At 39.3% G+C, this 21,713-nt stretch overlaps 1 protein-coding gene across 2 annotated transcripts in view; it reads left to right on the top strand.

Moving 5' to 3' along the window:
* Positions 1-2,789: 2,789 nt before the first annotated feature.
* AGBL4 (ATP/GTP binding protein like 4) overlaps positions 2,790-21,713 on the top strand; it is a 1,622,967-nt gene continuing 1,604,043 nt past the window's right edge. For both annotated transcript variants that reach the window (XM_032303312.1, XM_032303313.1), the window contains exon 1: positions 2,790-3,131. In XM_032303312.1, the coding sequence (XP_032159203.1) occupies positions 3,098-3,131 (34 nt within the window). In that variant the 5' untranslated portion in view covers positions 2,790-3,097. The remainder of the gene's footprint in view (positions 3,132-21,713) is intronic.

Here is a 21,713-nt window from a genome sequence, read left to right on the forward strand (position 1 = left end):
ATATGGCTTGTGAGTTTTTAAACTACTCAAATATGAGGGATATTTCTGATGAGTATTTTCTTTTTAAAATTGTAATTTTTAAAAAAGATTTTATTTATTTATTTGACAGACAGAGATCACAAGTAGGCAGAGAGGCAGGCAGAGAGAGAGGGGGAATCAGACTCCTCATTGAGCAGAGAGCCCAATGCAGGGCTTGATCCCAGGACCCTGAGATCATGACCTGAGCTGAAGGCAGAGACTCAACCCACTGAGCCACTCAGGTTATTTTTTTATTATGTTATGTTAGTCACCATACAGTATATCATTAGTTTTATGGTCAACTAATCTTTGACAAAGCAGGAAAAAAGATCCAATGGAAAAAGACAGTCTCTTCAATAAACAGTGCTGGGGAAATTGGACAGCTATATACTGAAAAATGAAACTCGACCATTCCCTTACATCATACACTAAGATAAGCTCTAAATAGATGAGACATCAATGTGAGAGGAATCCATCAAAATCCTAGAGGAGAACATAGGCAGTAACCTTTTGACATCAGCCACAGCAACTTCTTTCAAAACATGTCTCCAAAGACAAAGGAAACAAAAGTGAAAATGAACTTCTGGGACTTCATCAAGATAAAAAGCTTTTGCACAGCAAAGGAAACAGCCAACAAAATAAAGAGACAGCCCATGTATGGGAGAAGATATTTGCAAATGATGTATCAGATAAAGGGCTGGTATCCAAGATCTATAAAGAACTTCTCAAACTCAACACTCAAAAAACAAATAATCAAGTCAAAAAATGGGCAGAAGACATGAACAGACACTTCTCCAATGAAGATATACAAATGGCTAACAGGCACGTGAAAAAATGTTCATCATCATTAGCCCTCAGGGAAATTCAGATCAAAACCACATTGAGACACCCCTTCACACCAATTAGAATAGCAAAAACTGATGAGACAAGAAACAACAAATGTTGGAGAGGTTGTGGAGAAAGGGGAACCCTGTTACACTATTGGTGGGAATGCAAGTTTGGTACAGCCACTTTGAAAAACAGTGTGGAGGTTCCTCAAAAAGTTAAAAATGGAGCCACTCTATGACCCAGCTGATTACACTACTGGGTATTTACCCCAATGATGAGTATTTTCATGTAACTTTTTGCCCAGGTTCTCGTGGTACCTACAACTTATTCCTGATTTCAGTGCAGGTGAATGTGTAGTTCCAATTCGTTGCCAACCTCCCACCCCAAGTACTTTCTAGTCCCTCTGTTTTTCTGCCTCAAGGCTTTCTTTTAAGTCCTAAAAGGCTGCTTAGCCCTGGGCAAGCATAACCAGGGAATATGAGAATTCAACCTGGGGGATGGAGATAACCCTGAAACAATGAAGATGGAAATCATGAGGTAAATGACCTAGTCTCCTTCTTCTTTGGTGGGGCAATGCTGAGACATATTCTACACTGTTTTCAGAAGGTCTCTCTGGTGAGCTTATGCCCAGGAGACTACTAAGGCAATCAACTCAATCTCAAAACCCTTCCCTCTTTCACTTCTCTCTCTCACTTCTGTTTCCTGGGCTTATGTCCCAAGCAAATTACTAGCACTCAAGTCCTGACCTCAGTCTCTGCTATTGGGGAACACATCTGAAGACATTACCTAGCTATACAGGAGCTTCTTTAGAGATAAGGCTTTGTCCTGTCAGTTTGTGCTTTAGCATACTGGACTTCTTGTAGTTTAACAGATTGTCCCTACACTCTTCCTTGCTCCTGCTGCTCCTTCTGCCTGCCACAGCCCTCCTTTCCTTTGCCTGGCTGACAACTATCCATTTTTCAAGACTCAGCTAGGGTATCCACTCCTCTTTGTAATCTTAACTGTTTAACCCCACCACCTCCCAATGTAAAGTTCCACCTCTATGATCCTGTAGCACTTTAAAGACTAGTTAACTTCTACCAAAGCCATTCTCTCTCTCTCTTCTTGTTTCTGTGACCACATCTTTTATTCAGTTTTGAAATGTATTGAATGTCCTCTATCTGGTGGGCTAACTTCCTAGAAGTTCGTTACATGAGGCATGTAAAGCCTCTTATCTCTGCGAGTGCCTTGAAGAGAAGGGGCCTACCTGGAATGGTACTTGTTAAAAAATTAAGTGCTCAATAAAACTGGTAGAATGTGCAGGAGTGAACTTAGGAGTCATTTTTCATTCCACAAATATTTACTGAGCACTTATCTTGTGTCAAGCACTATGTTGTATTATGGAATATACCTAGATGAAGAGACTGACTCCAGGCAACAGGGAGTTCACCTTACCCTTAAGTAAGAAAGATAGAAGTGAATAATGCATAAAGTAGTCAGTGTTAGGCCAGGGTGGCACAGAGGACCTGGGGAGGACAGAGCAGCTCAGGAAAAGAGTAATATTCTAGCTGGGTCTTGGAAGATAGTGGCGATTCACTACGGAGAGATGGGAAAGGGCTTCCTAAATACACTGAGAAATACAGCAGCGAAAGAGAAGCCCTTTTGGTGCTGTTGTGCGAGGGCGAGGAGCCCAAGTATGGGGTGGGGTAGGCACAGAATGATTGATTCTCCGTGCATTTCAGTTGAAAATCTAAGTTACCCAGCACCTGGACCAGGGCCAGGCGCGTTGGGAAATCAAGAAACCTCTCAGGCCCCTCAAACTGAGCGCCAACCACAGAAAAGCCAGCCCAACCAGGTTTGTGGTCAGCAGAAGGACCCCCTCTGCGGCTGGCGAGCGCCATCCCAGCGGACCAAGTCCTGGCTAACCAGAGGCGGCTGAGCATGCTCGGTTGCCAGGACGCGGTGCCTCGGTGGCGGAGAGAGGTGCAGCATAGTCCCAGCCCCGCAGGCGCCTAGACCAAAGAGTGGCGGCGCGGCGGGGGCGGGGCCTTCGACGCACGCTCCCTCCCAGCCCGCCTCCCCGCTCACCCACCTCTCCTCCCCTCTTCCCCCGCCGCCTCGCGTTACCCGCCTGCACGCGGGCCGCCCGTTGCCTTGGCAACCGTCGAGCCGCGTCTTCCTGAGGGAGCTCTGTCAGCCCGCAGATCCTGTCGCCAGCTCCCCACTGCCCCGCGATTTTCGCGTGGGCTTAGAGGCGGAGGGACAACAAAAAATGGCGGAGCGGAGCCAGACGGCGCCTGAGGCAGGTCTGTGAGGGCGGTCGATCGTGGGGAAGCTTTGAGGCAGCATGGCTGTCCTGGGTCTGAGGGGAGAGGGGACTAGGGCATGGCCCTACTCCTGAGGAGGCGCTCCTGTGTATTTGCGCCTTAGGGCTGTGACCTCGGGGTCAGGGGTCAGGGGTCAGGGGAGGTGCATACCGCTCTGAGTGGCGGGCATGGACCTCGGAGTCCTGGCGGCAGCGGCAGAGGTGTATGCGGGACTGTGCACACTTCTAAGTGAGCGTGGGCCCAAAAAGGGCTGGGACTCCAGGGAGGACACAGGACTCCAGTACCGAGGGGACACCTGAAATGAGGCTGATCAAAGGAGTAGGGGGTACACAGTCCTGTGGGAGCATAAGGCTCCCTAAAGGAGCATGGTTTGGTGGAGGGGGTCTCATAATGCAGAGGCAGGTGTATGTGGGGGGACTGTTACTTTAATATCAGGTAGTGCCACGGAAGGGGTGTATACACCGAGTGTGTGTGTTTTGGGGGAAGTATGGTACCTTAGGGTCACCCCTGAACACATAGAAACTATACCAGATCCTCCTGTGGGTCCTATAAAGACAAGAGGCTTGAGGGGACACCCAGAGCCTCAGTGCTTAAGAACCTTTCCAAACGATGCTGGAACCTGAGTTTGAGTGTATATGGGATCAGTGCTCTTGAAGGTCATTCAGAATTACAAGGGAGTGTATATCCACATATCTGTGGGTGGAAGATAATCTTCAAGGTGCAGGAAGACTATTGGGAAGGGGGTCCCACTGTCCTATTCCTGAGGGAATGTGAGTTTGATTAGGCTTGGAGAGTAGTGACCCAAGTGTCTCACACGGTCATAGAAGAGAGCTAGGATTTTCACAGTCTTGTGCATGTAGGAGGGAGTTTGTACCTGAAAGGGGCTGGGGTTAAAGAACTGAAGCTTTAAGACAAGTGATATCTGTGTGTATAGCAAAGCAGTGGCTTTGGGGATATGTCTGTTGGTAATGATGGAAGTGGTATACAGACTTGTATATGTGTCCTGATTAGGTATTTTCGTTACAAGAGTGACTCACTTGAATTATACAGCCTTTGGTGGTGGGAAAGGGGGATAGTGGTTATGTTAAGATCATATAGTGACTGGAACTAGAAGCCAAATAAAGCTGTTAAGGATAATTCAAGAGATTGTTACCTCTCAAGACCTGCATGATTTCTCTTTCTTTCGTGGCATCTCTGTTTCTTCCACCAAGTAGTTCCTCTATTCTTTTTATAGTTTAAGTTCCTCATAACATTTTTTTATTCATTCATCCACTCAACAAATATTTATTGAGTGCCAGCTACATGTCAGGTGCCAATTTAGGTACTGGAAACTCTCTGCTTGTGATTCTCTTACCTTGTTCTTGTTCTTTTTTTTCCCCCTTCCCCCCACCCCCCTAGATTTACTGCATTTATACATATTGTACAATTCATTTATTATTTTTATTCCTTCTTGCCTATTTTGTTCCATTAGAATATAAGCTCCATGAAAGCCAAGGTTTTTTGTTACGTTTAACAATCCCACATGTCTAGAACTATACATGGTATACAGTAGGTTATTATTAAATATTTATTAAGTGAATAACTGAATGACCTGATAAAGTCTATGGGTTCAAGAAGCTTTCTCTGAGGAAGTGATACTTTAGCTGAGATATATTGAATAAATGAGGAGAAGGACCAAGAATGGTCAAGGCAGAGGGAAACCATGTGCAAAGACCATAAGGTAGGAGGAAACATGATGTGTTTAAGGAAATGAAAGGAGACAAATATGGCTGCGTGTAGGGCAATAGGAGGAGAAAAGAAACTGAAACAGATCTTGTAGGCCTCGTATACTATGATATGAATTTTGATCAGAAATCTTAGAAATAATAGGAAGCCATCGAGGGCTTTTAAGGAGCATGACGTGATTAAAATTATGAAAAATATAACTGGCTAGTTACAAAAGGTACAAGAGGGATATAGGTGGACCTTTTAGAAGGTAACAATGGAGATGGAGAGAAGAAATTGAGAAATATTTAAGAGATAAAATTAGTAGGATTTAGTGAAAGATGGGGATGAAGGAAAAGGAGGTATCAGGGCATACTTCTAATTTTCCAATTTGTGCATCTGGATAATTGGTGATGCACTTATGGGGATAAGGAGCACTGGAAGGGATCTTGGCTATGTTTGAGGGGGGATCATGTTTGGTTTTGGACATAGGGAGTCAGGGGTATTGTTTAACCATCCAAGTAAGTGGAGGGATTGACAATGCAGTTGAATGTGTAAGAGCAGTCTGAGCCAACGTGGAGATAATTACTGAAGTCATAAGTGTAGATGAAATTACCTAGAGGAAGAGTAGAGTGTGAGGAGCAGAGGCTTGGGATTAAGTGTTGAATACCTTCAATATTTTAGTGCTTTCCAAAGAGAATGAGAAGAATCGTTTTGAACAGCTTAAATGCTGCCAAATGATATTAAAAGGATGACTGAGAAACTAGATTTAGCAACATATTTAGCATTGTTGGTAACATTGATGAGAGAAAATTGGTGAAGGTAGAAGCCAAACCATTTAACTTCTGAATCACTATTAGTGGGTGCAGTCTTTGTTTCTTAATTTAGATTCCCGAGAGAGAAAAACTGATTGGCATACATCATCTTTCCCACCAGATCATGTCATAGATTGCAAGTCAGTGTAGGTTTGACTGTTTCGGATTAGATGGAACAGTCACCTGGTACAAAACATGTCCTTCTAGTGATTTCTTATGTTAGTAGGGAATAGCTAATGTTTATGGAATGTTTATTATATGCCAGATACTGTGCCAAGTGCATTGTATGTTTTAATCTACTTCAGCATCGTTACTACATTCTTAAGTATTATCTCTACTATTTGAATAAGTTTTGGCACAGAGAAGTTAAGCAACTTGCTCAATAACTGCAAGTAAGTGTAAGATTGTAGGATTTTGGGGCCTATTTTAGCATCATCCAGATTCATTATTTGGTTTTCTGTTAGTATTGCAACATACTACATATTGAATATAGCCAGGATGAAAATTCTTGCCCCATAGGAAATGTTATTCTAAGGTAAGCATATGTTAGCAAGGTGATGTGGAAAGTACTGGGATTCAGATCTTTGTTTAAAGCCTGTTTCTGTACTTGATTAGATGAGGACTTTAGATTCAAATTTTCTGTTCTAAAGTTCCCTCATCTTTAAAATGGGGATGGTACTTACAGGATAATTGTGCATACTAGAGATAATATATCTGAAGTGCCCAATAAATGCTATTTACTTAGTTCCCCTGAAGCTTGAATATAAAAAATTAAGATGTATTACCTGTACTTTACCTATAAAAAACCCTCAAATATAAAAAATTAAGATGCATTACCTATACTTTACATATAAAAGCAAGCTTTAAATATACAATGATGAATTTAAGACATTCTGGTTTTTTTTCCCCCATTGGTTTAATTTATTTGCTATCGGAAGAAAGGAGAGCATGGAATTGTTACCTGAACAGAGTAAGTTTCTTAAAATTTCTTAAAAGTGTGAAGGGACAGTTAAACTATTATTCCCCCCCACCCCCAAGCGTGCAGATAGCTCTGTAAGAAGGTCAGGTTTGCAAAAGGAAGTTTCTTTAAACTTTAAGTAATGTACCTTAAAATGAGGACAAGAAAAAGAATGAGGACAAGAATGTTAGAATTTTTCTTCTCCAACAATTTGACTATGAATAATAATAAAAAAAGAAACCTTATAGTTAATTAAATGTAGGAGTATTAGTCTTAAACTAGATTGCCCTGTTTCTTCTCCTTCTTTTCCAATTATCATAAATGAAAGCTTTCGTTTGAGTTACTGGGTTAAATTGCTTTCCTGTATTATCGTTTGTTACTTTTGTGCAAGTCCATACTGACCAGAAATTTTAGAATGATGCAGTCTCTTAAAATGGCCTGTACCTTGATCACTTTCTCTGTGAAATTGAGTCTTTTTTTTTTTTTTTAAAGATTTTATTTATTTATTTGACAGACAGAGATCACAAATAGGCAGAGAGGCAGGCAGAGAGAGAGAGGGAAGCAGGCTCCCTGCTGAGCAGAAAGCCCAATGCGGGACTCCATCCCAGGACCCTGAGATCATGACCTGAGCCGAAGGCAGAGGCTTAACCCGCTGAGCCACCCAGGTGCCCGAAATTGAGTCTTTTTTTAAAAAAAAACAAAAAAACAAAAAAACTTCACGGTATGTGAAATCATCTATAGACAGAATCTTGATAATTTAAAAAGCCTTAGAGACAAGAAGAATCTTTTCTATCTTCTGTTAGTAGCTGGGCAAAATAGTTAAGTCTGTTTGCTAATTGGGGATAGTAACATCTACTTTTCAGGTAAGAATTAGAGATAGGTTTGGAAAGTGCATAATGTCTTACACCATCCTATCCCCAAAGAAATGATAGCTTAATTAGTATATGTATGTGTGTGAGTGTGTACACCTGTGTGTGTATGTCTTTCCCTAAAGACTTACTAATAAATTCACCTTTTGGAGAAGAGGAAATCCAGGGCTACAACAGTCCCTTATTTGCAGCCTTGAGTGCAAATATATTTCAGAGTTCAGATTTTATTTTTTGGGATTGTGGAAAAGTAATACAGCATGTGAACATGATTACATAATATCTCCATGGGGTATGGGAAATTACCTTGTAATCAAACAACATTAATAGCACATCCACACTGAATGAATAAAACTTATAAATAGCTTCATGTCAATTTAGGTTAAGTTTGCCAGCAAATTAGTTTTGGCACCAAACATTTGGTTTTTAGAGATTGACAGATTTTGGAATTGTGGAAAAGGGAATATGGATTTACATAACTTTTTCCCTTTTTAGAAATATTTTTAAAACTTTATTTTTTTGTTATTTATATTCTGTAACATCAGTAAGTATAGCTTTATTAAAGATCTAAAAAGTACAGTATTGGGACAGAAAATACCTTTTGTTTGGGACAGAAAACACCTTTTGTTTCCCTGATGCTTTTATGCTTGTTTCTTCTAAGGAGCTCTGAATGTTGCATTTGACTTCAGTTTCAAGTATCATGGCTCAGTGTCCCTTTCAATGAGAGATACCAGAGAACTGTATGTATTAAGAAGATCAGATTGATGTCAGTATTTTGCATACATATTTTTAAGAAAGTCACAGCTTTATTTTCAGGTCATTTAAGAGCAGTAAGTCTCTCTCTGCCCCCCCCCCCCCCCCCCCCCCCCCCGCCTCCTTCAGGCACTGGGGCACTTTTTTTTTTTTTTTTAATTTAATTTTAGTTTTTCAGTGTTCCAAAATTCATTGTTTATGCACCACACCCAGTACTCCATGCAATATTTGCCCTCCTTAATACCCACTACCAGGCTCACCTAACCCCCTCCCCTCACCCCTCCAAAACCCTCAGTTTGTTTCTCAGAGTCCACAGTCTCTCATGGTTCATCTCCCCACTCCGATTTCCCTCAATTCACTTTTCCTTTCCTTCTCGTAATGTCCTCCATGTTATTCCTTATGCTCCCCAAGTACGTGAAACCATATGATAATTGACTCTCTCTGCTTGGCTTATTTCATTCAGCATAATCTCCTGTAGTCCTGTCCATATTGATACAGAAGTTGGGTATTCATCCTTTCTGATGATCGGAGGCATAATATTCCATTGTATGTATGGACCATGTCTTCTTTATCCATTTGTCTGTTGAAGGGCATCTTGGCTCTTTCCACAGTTTGGCGATTGTGGCCATTGGTACTATGAACATTGGGGTACAGATGGCTCTTCTTTTCAGTACATCTGTATCTTTGGGGTAATTACCTAGTAGTGCAATTGCAGGGTCATGGGGTAGCTCTATTTTTAATTTCTTTTTTAAATTAAATTAAATTAAATTAAGTTTTTTTTCAGTGTTCCAAAATTCATTGTTTATGCACCACACCCAGTGATCCATGCAATATGTGCCCTCCTCTGTTTTTAATTTCTTAAGGAATCTCCACACTCTTTTCCAAAGTGGCTGCACCAGCTTGCATTCCCACCAATAGTGTAAGAGGTTTCCCCTTTCTCCACATCCTCTCCAACACTTGTTTACTATCTTGTTAATTTTGGCCATTCTGACTGGTATAAAGTGGTATCTCAATGTGGTTTTGATTTGAATCTCCCTGAGGGCTAATGATGATGAACCTTTTTTTCATGTATCTGTTAGCCATTTGCATGTCTTCTTTGGAGAAGTGTCTGTTCATGTCTTCTGCCCATTTATTGACGTGATTATCTGTTTTGTGTGTGTTGAGTTTGAGGAGTTCCTTATAGATCTCGGATAGCAGCCCTTTGTCTGTATTATCATTTGCAAATATCTTCTCCCATTCCATGCGTTGCCTCTTTGTTTTGTTGACTGTTTCCTTTGCTGTGCAGAAGATTTTGACCTTGATGAGGTCCCAGAAGTTGCTTTTCGCTTTTGTTTCCTTTGCCTTAGAGACATGTCTTGAAAGAAGTTGCTGTGGCCGATGTCGAAGAGGTTACTGCCTATGTTCTCCTCTAGGATTTTGATAGATTCCTGCCTCACGTTGAGGTCTTTCATCCATTTTGAGTTTGTCTTTGTGTATGGTGTAAGAGAATGGTCAAGTTTCATTCTTCTATACATAGCTGTCCAGTTTTCCCAGCACCATTTATTGAAGTACTGTCTTTTTTCCACTGTATATTTTTTATTGCTTGTCGAAGATTATTTGGCCATATTGTTGTGGGTCCATACCTGGGCTGTCTAGTCTGTTCCACCGGTCTATGTGTCTGTTTTTGTGCCAGTACCATGCTGTCTTGGTGATCACAGCTTTGTAGTAAAGTTTGAAATGAGGCAACGTGATGCCCCTGGTTTTGTTTTTCTTTTTCAACATTTTTCTGAGCAATTTGGGGTCTTTTCTGGTTCCGTACAAACTTTAGGATTGTTTGTTCCAGCACTTTGAAAAATGCCAGTTGAATTTTGATCAGGATGGCATTGAAAGTATAGATTGCTCTGGGAAGTATAGACATTTTAACAGTGTTTATTCTTCCAATCCATGAGCATGGAATGCTTTTCCATCTTTTTGTGTCTTCTTCAGTTTCTTTCATGAGTGTTCTGTAGTTCCTCTAATACAGATCCTTTACCTCTTTGGTTAGATTTATTCCCAGGTATCTTATGGTTCTTGGTGCTATAGTAAATGGAATTGATTCTCTAATTTCCCTTTCTGTATTTTCATTGTTAGTGTATAAGAAAGCAACTGATTTCTGTGCATTGGTTTTGTATCCTGCCACATTACTGAAATGCTGTATGAGTTCTAGTAGTTTGGGGGTGGAGTCTTTTGGGTTTTCCATAAAAAGTATCACGTCATCTGTGAAGAGAATTTGACTTCTTTGCCAATTTGAACACCTTTTATTTCTTTTTGTTTTCTGATTGCTGCTGCTAGGACTTCTAGTACTATGTTGAACAACAGTGGCAGGAGTGGGCATCCTTGTCATGTTCCTGATCTCAAAGGGAAGGCTGTCAGCCTTTCCCCATTGAGAATGATACTTGCTATGTGTTTTCAATAGAGGGATTTTATGAAGTTGAGGAATGAAGAACAGCACAGTCTTATGTGGATATTAGAATATTTTTATTAATTGTTATATTGCAGCAATGGGATAGGTATTAATTTTAGTATTGATTTAAGAAAAAGTTTCATCCTTAGCTGAATTTGATTTTTCTGATTATAAGATGTTATTGTAAGTGTGTAAGGTTGCAGTAATTCATTGATGTGTTACTCACCATATCGGAATATGATAATTTTTATATTTTGTATTTATTTAATGAGACTCATAAAAGAAATTTATTTTTTTGCAATTTCTAAGAAAGATGATTTTATTTGTCATATATTTTTAAGAACTATTGATTGTGATTATTTGAGTCTCTAAACAGGTTTTCAGAATAATGTACTTGCATGTCAACTGAAGGAAAACAAAACAATCAAACATAAGAGGCTTCTATAATTTTATATAGGATTATAAACTTTTTTAAAAAAAGATTTTATTTACTCTTTGACAGAGAGAGAGAGAGAGAGAAAGAAAGAGTAAGAGCCTAAGTAGGCAGAGTGGCAGGCAGAAGAAGAGGGAGAATCAGGCTCCCCATGGAGCAGAGAGCCTGATGCAGGGCTCAATCCCAGGACCTAGGATCATGACCTGAGCCAAAGACAGGTGCTTAGCCAACTGAGCCACCCAGATGCCCCTAGGATTAAAATCTTTTATATAGAATTGGAAATTCATATGTAATGACTTTCAGCAATGTTACAGAGCAAAATCTCTGAGTTTTGGTGGAAGAAATGGGAAAAATAATTTGCCATTAATTATAGTTTGCTGCATTTTTTTTAGGAATTTTAGGCGTCACTAATTGAAATATATTAATCTCTGTGTCATGGCTTTATGAAAGAAATCATTGTGTTGTGTACTGTGTTATTCATTTTTAGAATTATTCATTTAAAAATATGTATTGAGAGGTGCCTGGGTGACTCACTCAATTAAGAATCTGACTCTTGATTTTGCTTAGATCATGATCTTGCCTGTGAAATTGAGTCAAAGTCCTGCATTGGGCTTTGCACTGGGTTTGCAGCCTGCTTAAGATTCTTTCTCCTTTTCCCACTGCCGCCCCACTTCCTCCACACCCAGTCACGCACACAGGTCTCTCTCTCTCCCCCCCAAAAAAACCTTTAAAAATTTGTATTGAATACTCATTATGTACCATGCATTGTGTCCAACTTTGGAAATTCAGAGATGTATTAGACAAAGTTTCTGCCTTCAAGGATCTTCCATCATAGTGGAGGAAGAATAGAGTTAGAAAATTACCATCCAGTCAATAAAAAGAGTGGTACACAGAATTCTGTGGCTAGAGGATGGTTCTCTGTGACAGCCTGGGAGTGGTGGTAAGAGTAATTCAGTAAAGCAGCTTGTTGGAAGGGCACATGAATTGAGTACTGAATAATAAGAAATTAGCCTGGTGAAGGTTATAAGCAGAGGAACTGGGAATAGAGAGGAGGAATGGAGGGCAGAGAGAGCAGCATACACCTAGGAAAGTTGTGTGGTGAGAAAATGAAGCTTATTCTGAACATTGCTAGTATTTTCATCTATTAACAGAGCTAAAGACTGTATTTCTTCTTATTTTTTTTCCTTCTATTGGTTCTTAAATATTTCTGGGGTGATAGATCTCTTTGGGTATGTTATGAAAAGACAATGAATTCTTTCTCCTGAAAATGCATGCTGTGTGCAATCACACGAAAATTTGAAAATAATTTTATGAGGTAATGTCCATCCTAGAAACCCAGGTTAAGAAATCTTTGTTAGTAACAGAGAATTGCATTTCAGTTAGTAACAGAGGTTACATTGAAGAATCTGAAATCTTCAAAGTAGGAATACTTTGGTTGACCTAATAACATCTGTGCTAGAGCAGGTCCAAAGCAAATGTTGGTTCCTAAATTATTTGGTCATCAGTTCATCTTATATTTTTAGCTTCTTAGTAGTTTACTTTCTCATTTTACATCAAAATAGACCTAAAATAAGACTCCAGGTTTGTACAGATGTATTTAAGAGAGATTAAGTGATTAGTTCAGGCTTTTATGTGGCTAGAAACCAGGTATTTCTGATTCTAAAGCCCAGAGTCTTTCCATTTTTGCTCTCCTAAATAGAAAAGACATATATAAGATTAGAACATATGGTAAGGGAAGTGCGAATTTTTATCTTTATATTGAATGTTAGAAGTTAAGTGACTTAACCAGGGTCCCACTACTAGGGAAGAGAGGAACCAGAAGTGTAATGTAAATTTCGTGATTCCCATTCAGTAAATAATATACTGCCTTAAGATGGAGAGAGATAAATGACCAGGTGTTATAGGAATGGCCTTTAAAAGCAACCTTACTGGAGATTTTGGGTGGCTCAGTTGGTTGAACATTTGACTCTTTGTATTGACTCACGTCATGATTGTGCGATTGTGGGATTGAGCCCTGCAGTGGGCTCTGCACTCAGTGTGGGGTCTACCTCTGATTCTTCCTCCCTCTCCCTCTGCCCCTCCCTGCTTATGCTTTCTCTCTCTCAAATAAATAAATAAAATCTTAAAAAAAAAAGCAAAGTTAGTTCATTAAGCCATTGTTTTGTTATTTGCAAATGACAAAAGGCACTTTACATATATCTTATTTAATTTTCACAGAATTACTGCAGGGGGTATAATTATCTCAGTTTTACATATGAGAAAATTGGGGTTCAGAAATATTAAGTGGTGAAGCTAAGACTGCACAACCCTTAAGTAATAGAGCTTGAACTATAACCCAGGTCTCTCTGGCTCTCTGTCCATACTGGTGAGACTACTCCACTCTGCCTCCTGGGTTTATTTAACCTGAATATAAAATGAATGCCTTTACTGATGGGAGGGGATGGCACATAGTAGACCTTAAAATAACTCAAAATTTTCTTTAATTATTGAGTTATTGAGGAATAGATAATATATATCTTAATTTTCAGACAAACATATGAAACAAAAAATTCATATTTATTTCTGATTACCTTAATTCAGTAATGAGAAGTATGGGGTTAATGAAGCTTCTCATCTCAGGCATCTCTGTGCACTTATTGAGTAAATTCGTGCTGAATAGTAGGGATTAAAATAGCAATTAACATATGCTTGCTATGGTAGGCATTCAATAAATATTTGTGTACTAAATGAGTGGAAATATTTTTAATCCATAAATTTTTAGGTTTAAATGTTTGAACTTAGGCTATTGGAAGCTGAGAATGTTAACACAAATGAAGGGGAAAATGGAGAAACTTTTGGCATTTCACAAAGTGTCCTAGTTGAATAGGACTTAAACACATTTAATATATTGGGAATGGAGCAAGCTCATTTAAAACCTCATTTGGGAGACATCTGGAGAAGATGGCAGAGTAGGAGGACCCTAAGCTCACTTCATCCCATGCATACAACTAGATAACATGCATATGAATGTAAATAACCTAGGAAAGAACCCAAAGGCTGGCAGAGCAGACTCCCCAGAGTTATGTGTTGAGAAGAGTCCAAATGAAAGAAGGTTGGAAGGGTAGAGATGGGATTTGGAGCTAAATGGACTATAGGAGGAAAGAAGGGAAGGATGCTGCAGATGCAGGGAGGGGAAAGAAACAGAACCTCAGACCATAGCCCAGGGATGGAGAACCTGCATGGGGAAGATGAATCCCCATAACATTTGGCTTTGAAAACCAGAGGGGCCAAATTTCATGAATTTTTGTGACTGTGGGGTCATCACATGGAACTTTAAAATGTACATGGACTCAGCTTTGGGAGAGCCAGGAGGGCTGAGGAAACTTAGTCCCCACCCTTAAAAAGATAGTAGAACTTATGGCCCTTTAGAGATACATACAACATAGAAGCAGCAATTTGAAAAATAATGCATGGCGTCTATGGGAGAGAGAGTCATTAAATAATCTCAGAGCATGAGCTGAAGGGCAGGAATCACTAGGAAACTTCTACAGGAACAAAGGAACTGATGGATGCCATTTCCCTCCCCATTTTCTGGACTAGACACGGACACCTAGGGAACCAATATGGCACCATCATTTGCTATCTGACTTGCTAATGGCATGCCCTGCCCCTGAATTCTGCAGAACGTTCCCTCAAGCCAGGCCTTGGTTCCAGATCTCCTTCCACACAAACCTCACAAACACCATGTGTATCACCACCTCCAACCTTGCCTACCTGGGTCCCCAGTGGCTGCAGGTCCCCTCCTACAGCAGACTGGTAGTACAGACCATGCTGGCAGTAGTGTGCCAGCACTACTGTATTCTCCTGTAGACCTGCTCCCTTCAAAATGCCCTTGGCTAGAGCCCATCCAGAGTGGTGCCACAAGCCTGGCAATATGTAAGAGCCCCGCAATGGGCTGGCATAACTGCAAAGTGACTCTTGCCCTGGGAGTGGGGAAGATAACCATAGACACCAGTCTGACTGTGGCCCCTGCAGTGGGTTGGGAGAAAGACATTTGGTCTGAGTATAGGCCATACCTGCTAGTGAATGCTTCTCAGAGAACAACACAGGGAAAGTGACCTATAGTTCAGTGCTACTGCATCTTGAAAATGCCTGGTTTGATTTGACTCAAGCTGAAGGTGGCCTCACTAACAGCACAGAGACCCACTAAAAACAGAGATCAAACCCTGTTCACAAAAGGCAAAGAGAGTCGTTGCAGATGACTGAATCAAAGGCAAATATAGCTCAGCCGCAATAGGAGGGTGCATTCAGTAGACATAGGAGACCACAGTGAGCACCAAGTTTTGATAAACGGGCTATTGCATTGCAGAGCATCACGGGACCTCTTCATAAGGCCCCTACTTTCAAGCAGGAGACATAGCTGACTTTCCTAACACATAGAAACAGACACAGAGAGTTAGACAAAATGAAGAGACAGAGCAAGATGTCCCAAATGAAAGAACAGGTCAAAATCACAGGAAGAGACCTAAACCAAATGGAGATAAGTAATGTGCTTGACAGAGAATTTAAATTAGCAGTCGTAATAGTACTTACTGGATTTGAGAAAAGAGAGGAGGAGTTCAATGAGACCCTTAACAAAGAGATAGAAAGCATAAAAAAGAACCAATAAGTGGGGCGCCTGGGTGGCTCAGTGGGTTAAGCCTCTACCTTCGGCTCAGGTCATGATCCCAGGGGCCTGGGATCGAGTCCCGCATAGGGCTCTCTGCTCAGCAGGGAGCCTGCTTCTCCTCATCTCTCTCTCTGTCTGTCTCTCTGCCTATTTGTGATCTCTCTCTCTGTCAAATAAATAAATAAAATCTTTAAAAAAAAAAGAACCAATAAGAGATGAAGAACTCAATAACTGAAATTAAAAATGACACTAGGTGGAATAATAATAGACTAGAGGAAGCAGAAGAATGGATCAGTGACTTGGAGGAGAGAGTACTAGAAAGCAATCAAGCTCAACAGGAGAGAGAAAAAAATAAGAAAAGTAAAAATAGACTCAGAACTGAGCGATGCCATTAAGCATAATAACACTTGCATTATAGGGATTCCCAAAATAGAAGAGAGTAAAGGGGCAGAAAATTTATTTGAAGATATAATAGTAGAAAACTTTTCAAACATGGGGAAAGAAACAGAAATTCAGATCCAGGAGGTACAGAGAGCCACCAATAAAAGTAGACCAAGGAGATCCACACCAAGGCACATAGTAATTAAAATGGCAAAAAGTAGTGATAAAGAGAGAATTTTAAAAGCAGCAAGACAAAACTTAAATGCAAGGAAAACATAAGGCTATCAGCTTTTTTTTTTTTTTTTGGTCAGAAACTTTTACAGGCCAGAAAATTTGGCATGATATATTGACAGTGCTGAAAGAAAAAATCTGCAGCCAAGAATGCTCTATCCAGAAAAGCTGTCATTCAGAATAAGAGAGATAAAGAGTTTCCTCAGGATGCCTGGGTGGCTCAGTCAGTTAAGCTGCTGCCTTTGGCTCAGGTCATGATCTCAGAGTTCTTGGATTGAGTCCGGCATCGGGCTGCTTGCTCAGCGGGGAGCTTGCTTCTCTGCCTCTGCCTGCCACTCTGCTTGCTTGTGCGCTCTCTCTCTCTCTCTCTGACAAATAAATAAATAAATAAATAAAATCTTAAAAAGAAAGGTTTCCCAGACAAAAGTTAAAGGAGTTCATCACCACTGAACCAGCTCTATAAGAAATGTTAAAGGGGTCTCTGAGTGGAAAGGAAAGAAAGACCGGGGAAAGGAATAGAAAGTAGGAGTAAGAAAAGTAGGAAGCACAAAAGCAGTAAAATTAAATATATCTATGAAAATCAGTCAAGGGATTCAGAATATGAAAGGTTATAAAGTATATGACAGCATATACCGAAAATGTGAGGGGGAAAGTAGTAGTGTCCAAATATAAGTGATTATCAACATAATATTAGACTGCTATTTGCAGAAGATGTTATATGCAAATGTAATGGTAACCACAAATCAAAAACCAGTAATAGACATACAAAACATAAAGAGAAAGGAATCAAAGTGTGTCATTAAAGAAAGCCACTACACTGTGAGATGAGAGAGCAAGAGAACAAAAAACACAAAACAAATAACAAAATGGAAATAAGTACATACCTATCAATACTTATTTGGAATGTAAATGGACTGAGTGCTCCAATCAAAAGACATAGGGTGACAAAATGGAGAAAAAAGCTAGACCCATCATATATTGCCTGCAAGACTCACTTCAGACCTAAAGACACATGCAGATTGAAAGTGAAGAAATGGAAAAGCATTTATCATGCAAATGGAAGTGAAAAGAAAGCTGAAGTAGCAATACTTATATCAGAAAAAAATATACTTTAAATCTAAGACTGTAACAAGAGACAGAGAAGGATACTATATATATAATCATAAAGGGAACAATCTAACAAGAAGCTAGAAGAATTACAAGTATATACACACCCAAAATGGGAGCACACAAATATATAAGGTGGGTAATAGCAAACATAAAGAAGTAATTGGTAATAATACATTAATAGTAGTGGACTTTAATACACTATTTACACCAGTGGGTAGATCATCCAAACAGAAAATCAAAAAGGAAACCATGGCTTTGAATGACACATTGGACCAGATGGATCTAACAGGTATATTCAGAACGTACCATCCCAAAACAGCAAAATACACATTCTTTTCAAGTGCACATGGAACAATTTCCAGAATAGATCACATATTCAAAAAGATTAAGCCATACCATGCATCTTTTTTGATCTTGACACGATGAATCTAGAAATCAGTCACAAGGAAAAAAATCTGGAAAGGAAACAAATACTTGGAGATTAAATAACATGCTACTAAACAATAAATGGCAATCAAGAAATCAAAAAATCAAAAAAAAATACATGAAAACAAATGAGAATGAAAACACAATGGTCCAAAATCTTAGGGAGGCCGCAGAAGGGAAGTTCATAGCAATACAAGCCTACCTCAAGAAGCAAGAAAAGTCTCAAATAAACAACCTAACCTTACACCTAAAGGTCTAGAAGAAGAAGATCAAACAAAACCCAAACCTAGCAGAAGGAGGGAAATAATAAAAATTAGAACAAAAATAAATGATATAGAAACTAAAAAACAATAGAACAGATCAATGATACTAGGAACTGGTTCTTTGAAAAGATCAATAAAATTGTCAAGCCTTTAGTTGGGTTCATCAAAGAAAAAAAAGGAGGACTCGAATAAACAAAATAGGAAGTGAAAGAGGAGAAATAACAACTGATGTCACAGAAATACAAGGGGTAAGAGAATATTATGGAAATTATATGCCAACAACTTGGGCAGCCTAGAAGAAATGTTAAAATCCTAGAAACATATAACTTCCCAAAACTGAAGGAGAAAGAAATAGAACATTTGAACAATCTGATTACCAGCTGTGAAATGGAATCAGTAATTAAAACTCTCCTAACAAACAAAAGTCCAGGACTAGAGGTCATCACAGGCAAATTCTACCAAACATTTAAAGAAGAATTAATATCCATTCTTCTCAAGCTATTCCAAAAAATAAGAGGAAAAGCTTCCAAATTCATTTTGTGGGGCCAGCAATACCTTGATCCTAAAACCAGATAAAGACACTACAAAGAAGGAACAACAGGCGAATATGTCTTATGAACATAGATGCAAAAATCGTGAATAAAAAATTAGCAAACTGAATCCAACGATACATTAAAAACTCATTCACCACAATCAAGTGGCATTTATTCCTGGGATGCAAGGGTGGTTCATTATTCACAAATCAGTCAAGAGAAAAAATCAAAACCATATGATTATTTGAATAGATGCACTAAAAACATTTGACAAAGTACAACATCCATTTATGATGAAAACCCTCAAGAAGTACGTTTAGAGGGAATATACCTCAACATAATAAAAGCCTTATATGAAAAATTCAGCTAACATCATACTCCATGGGGAAAAACAGAGCTTTTTCCTCTAAGGTCAGGAACAAGACAAAGATGTCCAGTCTCACCAATTTTATTCAACATAGTGCTGTAATTTCTACCTGTAGCAGTCACACAAGCCAAAGGAATAAAAATCATCCAAATTGGTAATAAAGAAGTAAAACTTAACTGTTTGCAGATGACATGATATTATATATAGAAAGCCTTAAAGTCTCCACCAAAAAACGTCAAGAACTGATAAATGGATTCAGTAAAGTCACAGGATACAAAATCAATGTACAGAAATATGTTGCATTACTACACACTAATAATCAAGTAGCAGAAAGAGAAATGAAGAAAGTCCCATTTATAATTGTACTAAAAATAATAAAATACCTAGGAATAAACTTAACCAAAGAAGGGAGAGACCTGTTCTCTGAAAAATATAGAACACTGATGAAAGAAGTTGAAGATAACACAAATGGAAAGATATTCCATGCTCATGGATTAAGAACAAATATTGTTAAAATGTCTATACCACCCACAGTGGTCTATCGATTTAATGCAATCCCTGTGAAAAGAGCAACAGCATTTTTCACAGAACTAGAACCATCAATCCTAAAATTTTGTATGGAACCACATAAGACCCTGAATAGTTAAAGCAGTTTTGAAAAGTGAAAACAAAATTGGATGTAGCACAATCTCAGATATCAAGATATAGTACAAAGCTGTAGTCATCAAAACAGTATGGTACTTATTGATTCTTTCAAAAAACCAGCTTCTAGTTTCATTGATATATTCTACTGTATCTCTGGTTTCTACCTCATTGATCTCTGCTCCAGTCTTGATTATTTCCCTTCTTATGTGTGGAATTGGTTTGATTTGTTGTTGATTCTCCAGTTCTTTAAGTTGTAGAGACAGCTGGTGTGTTCTGGATTTTTCAATTTTTTTGAGGGAGGCTTGGATGGCTATGTATTAACCCCGTAGGACCGCCTTTGCTGTATCCCATAGGTTTTGGACCGAAATGTCTTCATTCTCATTGGTTTCATTGAATTGTTTCAGTTCTTCTTTGATCTCCTGGTTGATCCAAGCATTCTTAAGCAAGGTGGTCTTTAGCTTCCAGGTGTTTGAGTTCCTTCGGAACGTTTCCTTGTGATTGAGCTCCATTTTCAAAGCATTGTGATCTGAGAATATGCAGGGAATAATCTCAGTCTTTTGGTATCGGTTGAGTCCTGATTTGTGACCCAGTATGTGGTCTATTCTTGAGAAGGTTCCATATGCACTTGAGAAGAATGAGTATTTTGTTGTTTTAGGGTGGAATGTTCTGTGTATATCTATGAGGTCCATCTGGTCCAATGTGTCATTCAATGCTCTTGTTTCTTTATTGATTTTCTGCTTCGATGATCTATTTCTGAGAGAGGCATGTTAAGATCTCCTACTATTATTGTATTCATATCAATATGACTCTTTATCTTGATTAGCAGTTTTCTTATGTAATTGGCTGCTCCCATATTGGGGGCATAGATATTTACAATTGTTAGATCATCTTGGTGGATAGTCCCTTTAAGAATGATGTAGTGTCCTTCTGTATCTCTGACTACAGTCTTTAGTTTAAAATCTAATTTGTCTGATATGAGAATCACTACCCCAGCCTTCTTTTGAGGCCCATTGTCGTGAAAGATGCTTCTACATCCCTTCACTTTTAGTCTGGGTGTATCTTCAGGTTCAAAATGGGTCTCTTGTAGACAGCATATGGATGGGTCCTGTCATTTTATCCAATCTGCAACCCTGTGTCGTTTTATGGGTGCATTTAGGCCATTCACATTGAGAGTGATTATTGATAGATACGTTTTTATTGACATTGTGTTACCTTTGAAGTTTTTCTTTCTGTAGATTGTCTCTATATTTCTGTTCAATGCTATTCTTAGGATTTTTCCTCTTTTATAGAACCCGCCTTAATATTTCCTGCAGTGTCAGCTTGGTAGTTGCATAGTCTTTTAAGCCTTGCCGGTGTTGGAAACTCTTTATCTCTCCATCCATTTTGAATGTCAGTCTTGCTGGGTAATGTATTCTTGGCTGCATGTTCTTCTCATTTAGTGCCCTGAATATATCTTGCCAGCCCTTTCTGGCTTGCCAGGTCTCTGTGGACAGGTCTGACGTTATTCTGATGGGCTTTCCTCTGTAAGTAAGGAGCCTCTTTGTCCTAACGGCTTTCAAGAGATTGTATCTACAATTGTGATTCCTCAATTTAACTATCAGGTGCCTTGATGTTTTTTTTGGAATCTATAATCTTGGGTGGAGACCCTTCAGCCTTTAGTACATGAACGCTGGTTCCATTCGCGAGATTGGGAAGATTTTCATGAAGAACTTATTTCACTATCTCTTCTAGACTTCTTTCTTTCTCCTCCCCTTCAGGGATTCCAATAATTCTGATGTTGGAACGTTTCATGGCATCATTTATTTCCCTGATTCTGTTCTCGTGGCTTCTAAGCCGTTTGTTCCAGGCTTCCTCCTGATCCTTTCTCTCTATCTGTTTGTCCTCGAGATCACTAATTCTATCTTCTGTCTCAGTTACCCTAGCTTTGAGAGAATTTAGATTAGATTGGAACTCATTGAGAGCATTGTGAACCTCATCCCTGGTAGCTTTCAGTTCTGCCCTAACAT

The sequence above is a fragment of the Mustela erminea genome, chromosome 10, assembly GCF_009829155.1.
Source record: "Mustela erminea isolate mMusErm1 chromosome 10, mMusErm1.Pri, whole genome shotgun sequence".
In the NCBI taxonomy this organism is placed as follows: domain Eukaryota; kingdom Metazoa; phylum Chordata; class Mammalia; order Carnivora; family Mustelidae; genus Mustela; species Mustela erminea.